Source organism: Scylla paramamosain, chromosome 39, assembly GCF_035594125.1.
Source record: "Scylla paramamosain isolate STU-SP2022 chromosome 39, ASM3559412v1, whole genome shotgun sequence".
In the NCBI taxonomy this organism is placed as follows: domain Eukaryota; kingdom Metazoa; phylum Arthropoda; class Malacostraca; order Decapoda; family Portunidae; genus Scylla; species Scylla paramamosain.
This window is the reverse complement of record NC_087189.1, coordinates 10,508,742-10,517,365: the sequence shown is the minus strand read 5'-3', so window position 1 is coordinate 10,517,365 and position 8,624 is coordinate 10,508,742. Positions and strand designations below refer to the sequence as shown.

The following is an 8,624-nucleotide window of genomic DNA, read 5'->3' as shown; positions in this document are numbered from 1 at the left end:
ACGTCATGGTCGAATCAACATAATCTATTGCTGCTCGTAATTTACAGAGCAGCGGTCGTCCAAACACAAAGTCGAAGTCGCTAACCCCCTGGTTGGTGTTCATCTGCACTGTGAGTGTGCCGCTGCCAAACTGCAGAATGACTCGTGTCGGCAGCGCAGTCTCGCTTCCTGTCCTGCACCGCACGTTGTACCGGCCGATCTTGGTGATAGAGAATGGTATAGTAGAGCATGTGTCCAGCAGCACCATCAGCGGCTCCTCGACGCCTTGTGCTTATGCGGCAAACGCGAACACTTTCCCTTCGCGCCCTGGCTGAGGTCTCCGCCGCAGACGTTCCGGGTGACGCAGGAACAGGGTGCTGCTACCGTCGTGATGGAAGTCCTGCCGCATCTCAGCCTCCTGCAGGCGGCTCATGGACAGCACTATCACGTCGTTGCGAGAGGTGATCTCCGCCTCCTTTGGAAACACCAACATGGGCGTATTGACCGCAAGGCCGTCCTTCAGCACCAACAGTACCTCGTCGAGCATGATCACGTCCAGCAACAGGATGCCATTCCAGGTAGAGAAGAGTATTTTTTCTGTCTTCTCGCGGCCCGTGAGGAGGCCCGCTCTCTTAGCCAGTGACAGGAACATGATGCTGGCTGAGGCGCCGGTGTCAAAAAAGACAAGACATGGATGGCCGCGCACGGTCGCATCCGTCATGTGTCCTTCCTCAAGATGAACACGGCAGTACTCGCTCACACTCCTCTTCTTTTTGACTCTTTCGGCCTCCACCTTCAGCTTCAGCACGTTGCTGCTGTCCCTCCCTCCCCTCTTCCTGAGGTGATCAAGGATACGCTTATAATTCTCCAGCGGCCTCCTCTTCTTTGGCTCTTTCTCTTCTCTCTTCCCCTTTTTCGCCTGGGTTTCATGTTCCTCCTTGTCCTGCCTCTTCCTTTTCTTGGCCTGTGTGTCATGTTTCTCCTTGTCCTGCCTCTTCACTTTCTTGGCCTGGGTGTCATCTTCCTCCTTGTCCTGCCTCTTTCTTTTCTTGGCCTGACTGTCATGTTCCTCCTTGTCGTGCAACTTCTTCGTGACCTGGGTGTCATGGTCCTCTTTGCCCTGCCCCTTTCTCTTCTTGGCCTGGCTATCATGGTCTTCAATACTCTTACCTTTCCTCTTCTTGGCCTGGCTCTCACGTTTCTCCGTGCTGCTCTTTTTGGCCTGTTCCTCGTAGTCTTCATTATCCTTCTTGTTCCATTTCTTGATGCAGTCCTTAATCCGTTTACAGCACTCCATATTCCACCCTTTCCTTCGGTTTTTCCTGCCTTCTCCCTTGGTGTTTTTGTGTTGGTTCTCGTGATCTTCCTTGTCCTTGCTTTTCTCTTCCTGCTTCTCGTGATCCTTCGTGTCCTTCTTCCTCTTCTTGTCTTGGTTCTTGTGGTCCTCCGTGCCCCTCTTCGTCTTCCTGTCCTGCTTCTCGTGGTCGTCTGTGTCCTTCTTCGTGTTCTTGTACTGCTTCTCGTGGTCCTCCGTGTCTTTCTTGGTCTTCTTGTTCTGGTTTTCATCGCCCTCCATGTCCTGCTTCTTCCTCTTCTTGTTGGGGTCTATAATCGGATACAAATATTCCATCCTCATCCGCGTCTTGGTTTTTAAGTTATTCCTCTGCTTTTTGGGTTCCATAACCCCTTCAGTGTTTGTTTTCTTATGACCGGTGCAGTCTTGGAGGTTTTCCAAGCTCCTCCTCTTGCTGTGGTGCTTGGTCTGTTTCATTTTCTCCGTGTTCTTCTCACCGAGGGTCTCGTGAGCGTCCATAGACTGTTGTTTCTTGTTCTTCTTGTTGAATCTTGTATTATTCAGCGATGTGCCAAAATCTTCTGTAGAAAATCCAGGCATTGGCCAGTCTTACTGAAAACCTGAGCTGACTGTTAGTATACCTCAGCTGTCGCTTCTTCAGCCACTCAGCAGCTTGGAGCTAAAGCACTTTGGCACCCACCAGATGGGCCAATGAAAGACCTTTGTTCTAGAATGTGATAAGGACTTTAGCCAATCAGAGACAAGAATGAAAGAAGGTAAGGAATTAAGATTATTTTTCATCGGCAACAGAGATGCACCCTTTCCATTAATGATATTTAATTTTTGCCAAACCAACACTGCAATCATGAACACTCACTTCAAAACAATAGATATAATACATTTATATGATTCAGTATATTACTTGTCTAAATATTAATTTCCCTCAGTCAGTTATCTCTGTTATCTGAGTCTCTATCGATACACGAGCACCTATGCACTAATATCTCACTAACATTTTCACGCCACCACGGTCTGAGAGCCATTTAGAGCCTTGGAAAACCTCGCCAGAGTTAACGATTCACAAAATGTAACTGACGTTTAGTTTTGGGGTGAGCTAAAATGACTTACACTGCGACATTCTCGTGTCACTATGTAAGTTCAGTTCCGCGTTTACACATCCAAGGGAAGAAAAGGAGCCGTGACCCTTACGTGCATCAGTGAGGAAGCAAGAAGAGCAGGAGCTGGATCATTGTGACCTGAGGACACAGGATGGTCATTATTCTGAACAACACTGATTAACCTCAATGTTTTATTTTGTATATATGCATGTAGTGTTTTCTTCGTTTAGTGTAACATGCTTTGGTTAAATAATCTGAGTGGAAGAATCATTTCATGAGATGTGTCGCAGCACCATCTGTTGCTCACTACAAAATTACAGGAATAAGAAAAAGACGAAGAAGGAAAAGAAAAGAAAAAGTATATAGAGAAACACAGCATCAACCCTTCATCCCACTCACCACCACCATCACTTACCCCCACTGCTCTCTCTCTCTCTCTCTCTCTCTCTCTCTCTCTCTCTCTCTCTCTCTCTCTCTCTCTCTCTCTCTTCTTGATAGATATCCACAAAATTTATATTTTTTAATTAAATAAATGATTAATTAATAAATTTTTTGTTTTGTTTTGTGTGTGTGTGTGTGTGTGTGTGTGTGTGTGTGTGTGTGTGTGTGTGTGTGTGTGTGTGTGTGTGTGTGTGTGTGTGTAATAATAATAATAATAATAATAATAAACGGTTTATTCTTTAGGCAGTCAACAAACTGAAAATGTACATTGGGGGTGGGGAAATACTTGACATTAATCCTAAAGGTAAGTCAAATCTAGAAGAGACTATTGATTGATGGCTCGCACCATGGTGGGAATCGCACTGAGTCTGTACCGGTCCGTACGTGGCGCCTTTAGGGGCGTTATCTTATTGTGGTGTCTGGTGGCACGGGTATGGCGAGGCGCGTCAGGCGGCAGCATGTTTCTGAGACGTGGATGATTCAGAAGTCCCCTTCCAAACTTCTCTAGAGCCTCACTGTACCTGGTGGATAGTCTGGACAGTTTCAGGGTGTGTGTGTGTGTGTGTGTGTGTGTGTGTGTGTGTGTGTGTGTGTGTGTGTGTGTGTGTGTGTCTCGCTTCTTGTTTTTGCTTTGTTCTTGTTGTCCTTCTGCTCCCTCTTTTCTTAATTTTCCTCACTCCTCGTCCTCACTCCTCGTTCTTCCTCCTCCTCCTCCTCTTCTTCCTCCTCCTCCTCCTCTTCCTCCTCCTCTTCCTCCTTTTCCTCCTCCTCCTTCTCCTCCTCCTTCTCCTCCTACTCATCCTTCTCTTCCTCCTTCTCCTCTTTTCCCTCTCTTCCTATTCATGTAATGAATAACATGCAACTGTCAAGCCCTGATAAAGAAAAAGATCTTGGTGTCGTTGTGTCAAACGACCTAAAGCCGAGTCAATACTGCATAAAAACAGTAAAGACGGCAAATAAATTAGTAGGATTCATTGGAAGAACCTTTGAATTTAAATCAGAAAAGTTTATACTTGCCTTATATAACTCACTGGTGCGCCCTCATATAGAATACTGTGTACAGTTTTGGTCACCATATTGCAAAAAAAGACATTAAAAACTAGAGAAGATACAGCGCAGTCACGAAGATGATTCCAAGATTGCGTAATAAAGCGTATGAGGAACGACTGGAAGAACTAAAACTATTTAGTTTAACAAAGCGCAGGATAAGAGGAGACCTAATTGAAGTGTTCAGAATCTTTAAAGGATATAGTAACATTGATGCAAATAAATATTTTACTATTGATCATTCTAACCTAATAAGAAATAATGGATTCAAGATTATACCAAAACGTTTTAAATTCCACAAGGCCAAACATTTTTTCTTTAATTGTATAGTAAATATATGGAATAAATTTTCTGCAGAGATTGTAAACAGCAGTTCTATTGAATCATTAAAAAATAAAATAGACAAATATCTGAAAGCAAATCCCCAACAAGCTCTCTTCTTGTCCGAGTAATTACTAAATTCACTAATAAACTCTTATTTTACAGACAAATTTTATAATAAATTGTATTTACTTTCAGATAGACGTATAGAGTTCACCGTAGGGTAAATAGTAAAACTTCCTTTCATTCTTTCCTATGAAAATTCTATGTCAGTTTTTCCATGCCAGCACAAGCTGGAGGGAGTGGTGGGTGGGGAGGAGCCTTCTGCTATGCTGTCCTGTCTCTCTTCCTTGTAGCTAGTTAGAAGTAGTTACCAAACAGCCTTGCAAGGACTAAAAGGTCTGTTGCTGTTTGGCTTTTCCTTTCTATTCCTCCTCCTCCTCTTCCTCCTCCTCCATACACTCTACAAACGCTTGACCCAGAACCCACACACACACACACACACACACACACACACACACACACACACACACACACACACACACACACACACACACACACACACACACACACACACACACACACACACACACACCCACACACACACACACAGACACACACACACACACAGACACACACACACACACACACACACACACACACACACACACACACACACAGAGCTCACTGATGAAATAAATAAGTGAAGGGAAACCCACCAGTAGCTAAGAATTATGCATGCCAAAATATATATATGAGAGAGAGAAAAATAAATAAAACAAACAAGTAAGAAAAACAGTTAGGTAACACGATGTAGACGATACTGATTCACTATGTAACACGATTTTCGTCTTTGACAAGCAAGTTTTATTTTCCAACTCTTTTCATTGGAAAACAACAGAAAATGTCCATTATTCATGTCAATTTTTTTTCGTGGCTTTTAGAATAATTTTTGCCCCAAAATAGCAAAATTTTACCATTTTTTCCTGATACTGACACAGAGAACTTTTTTGCTCTTGTCTTCATTGTCGTGCTTCTACTTTGCACGATCTTGTTGCGTCCCTAATCTATAAGAATGACTTTTGTGGGTTCAAAGAAACGCTTTGAATTTTTTGTAATTTTTACTTAATTTCCGACAACAACGACTTCCGACAACAACGAAAAACAACGAAAATTGTTTCATATCTCTTCAAATAAATTCCATCAAATATCTGGAACACTTCACTGATTCAAATCACTTCACATATTCATTACTCAATGATAAATCACATCCTACACAAACATTGCAACTAATATTCAATGAAGAACACATCCTACACGTACCCAATCCCTCTCTGTCAATGAATAACACCAACATTTTACTCTGACTGCATTACAACTGTCTGGTGCTACTTACTGGTACTGTGACAGGCGGCTAGCCCATCTTGACCCTCTCTGGCTTGACAGCTCTGTCTAGCTTGTTTCTCTGTCTCTTGTTTCTTCTGTCTATTCCCGTCTCCTACATCTCATACACGTGCATACACAGTTAATTTTCCTGTAACTTTGAATAAGGTTAATTTTCGAGTGACTATATTTATTTTTTCATACTTTGATCATATGTTTCATTTTCCTATACTTTCCTAATTCTCCCCTTTATCTGTCTTACTACGTGGCTGAGCGTTTTCTTAATGCTAGACTGAAAAATTTCTTTTGCCTTCACTCCAAGCATTTGCTTTTATTTCCAGTTGCCTTATCAACCCAGTCTATTTATGGCTTATTTAGGCCTGGACATCACACATACGCTTCCGCGTTTATCTCGGGTTTCAACATGACTCTTATTAAACAATATAATTCACATATTTCTTGCATTACATTTATCACTAACCATTGCCACTATCAATTTTCTAAATATCAAGCAATGTCAATTTTCATAGACCATTTTCTATAAATCAAGTACTCACATCAGCTGTGAGGACAACTCGTTTCTTGCTTTTTTTTTTATTTATTTTTTTTTATAGTTTTTTATTCATGATGATACAAGTTTGTACCACCCTTCAGAAATTTTCAACCTTATTTCAGTCACTCGCTTCTGTATCAAAGCTACTACTTATATATTAATTTTTCGGCTCGTATTTTTCCTTCATTAATTTTATCGTCTTCTCGCACTTGCTTCTCTCTGTAAATTTCTGCTTAGTAAGTCCTCTCCTTTACGTTTCTAAACAACTAATTTTTCGGCATCAAACAGAATCTGCCATTTGTAGGATTAGGTGTTTCATAATGAAATCTTATCCTTACCATCTTCTCCTATACAATTCTGTAGCTCCTTTGTTCCCTGCTGTGGGTCAATCTACGAGTAGCTACTAATATATCACTACCGTCTAGAAGTCAACAATATTGCCATTCTTATACCGATTATGATGACAACACCCATGAGATGCTGCACATTTTTATTGTCTTAATATGTGTGTTTCCCTGTGTGTTTCTCCCTCTATATGTTTGTGTGCCGCTGGTGAATCAAGTAACTGATGACCATTACAAGAGGTCATAATTCCCTTCTCACACAAGCAATATAACTCACCGAACATATTTCAAGATGGTTTTTAATCGGAGCAAGTAAGGTAGCCACAAAAAGTATGGGGGTGAGAGCTTGTATGATGACAACTTGCCAACAACACAGACGCAGAATGAATAACTTTACTGCTTTTATCATAAATTTTTCTTTAGTACTCAAAATTTTTAACAAATTGTTTCAGTATAACACTAAATTTCGCAGGCAACTCAACAACAAGTAATTATAAAATCAATTGCAACAAATCATTACAACTCACATGTCACATTTGTCACATCCTATTCTTGCAATATCCTAAATTCTGCAATATCAGTCTGATAATATCTGTCTTTGCAATGTCAATCTATGCACTATTATCTTTGCAACATTATTCTTTACAATATAAATCCCATCTATGCCACCAGTCCTATGACTTGAATTCCTTCAAGAGGGAGGTTTCAAGACACTTATACACCAATTTTTGACCACTGCTTTGACCCTTTTATGGGACTGGCATTTTAGTGGGCATTTTTTTTATTAGATTTTTGTTGCTCTTGGCCAGTGTCCTTCCTACATAAAAAAAAAAGTGTCACGTTGCTATGCTGTACGATCTTGCTGCGTTCCTAGTCTCTGAGACTGGCTTTTGTGGCTTCAAGGGAACGCGTTTAAGTTTTCATAATTTTCACTTAATTTGTATTATTGACATATATTTACACTCAGACGATCATAGACGACTTCCGACAACAACGAAAAACTACGAGAATGGTTTTTATCTCCCCTCAAATTCATTCCATTAGATATCTGGAACACTTCACATTACACTTCGATTCAAATCACTTCACATATTTAATACTCAGTGATAAATGACATCCTACACAAACCTCACTACTAATATTCAGTGAGGAAGCTCATCCCACACCTGCCAGACATGGGCATGATTTTAAAAAATGATTATGATTTGATTTTGATTATGGTGTGGAATACTTTTTTGATTGTGATGAAATGATGATTAGTTTAGTTTTGGTATTTTTGATTACGATTATTTTTGTGTTTTTGTGCATGATTTGTATTAGATTATGATTGCAATCACATCTCGCTGTGATTATTTATAAAAAGATAATGATTAGCAATGATTAAGTACAATGCCTAAACAGGTAGCAAACTACATGTATTAGGTGCACTGTTCCATATTTGAGCACAGTAACATAACCGTTTGAATCACTTACTAACTAATGGTATTAAAAACATACATAGTGTGCAAGAGGTTTTATTTGTTTTTGCTTTACAGTACATAATACATTTCTTCTATGAATTTATTTCAAATCATGATCACAGGCTTTCACAGCAATAATGAAAACAAAGTATTTCTCTTTGAAAAATATAGAACTTGTTATACACATGATTTGTTATAGGCTAGATTATTTGTCATGTAATGTGTAATTTAGTAAGTGTTGGTTACACTTGATAAACATCAACTCCTCAAAGCGAACATCGGTCATTGTGCATCGTTCAGGATGAAAGACTTTCCCAGCAAGAGAGAAAAGTGTCTCAACTGGAGCTGATGATGGTGGGATACACAGATATCGGAGAGCCAGTATAGCTAGTTGAGGTAATGGTGACTGATTCTGTTCCCAGAAGAGAAGGGGGTCACTGTCATCCTCTGTTGTTGGCTGACTCAGGTAGGATTGTACTTGTGATAAAGTTGATGTTAATGTACAGAGGGAAGAGCTCGTTGATGCTGATGGTGTCATGAATCTGAACAGCCTGCACTTCTTTGTAGGGGCCTCCTTATTTTCCTGAAGGGAACCCTTTTCTTCAGTGGCAGTGGACATAATGTCATGTACTTTAGACTTCAGTAGGGATGTGATGAACATGACTTGTTGTGGTGGGCACCAGT

General features: G+C 40.6%; 1 protein-coding gene across 1 annotated transcript; it reads right to left on the bottom strand.

Annotated features, from left to right (window-relative positions):
• Window positions 1–271: 271 nt before the first annotated feature.
• On the bottom strand, window positions 272–1,873 carry LOC135092296 (myb-like protein X). The gene has a single exon (XM_063990750.1). It carries the CDS (start codon window positions 1,871–1,873, stop codon window positions 272–274), a length of 1,602 nt encoding a protein of 533 aa, XP_063846820.1.
• Window positions 1,874–8,624: the final 6,751 nt, after the last annotated feature.

What these genes read in the sequence shown, in the direction of transcription:
- LOC135092296 (XM_063990750.1), bottom strand. Translation starts at nt 1,873, where the DNA reads ATGCCTGGATTTTCTACAGAAGATTTTGGCACATCGCTGAATAATACA.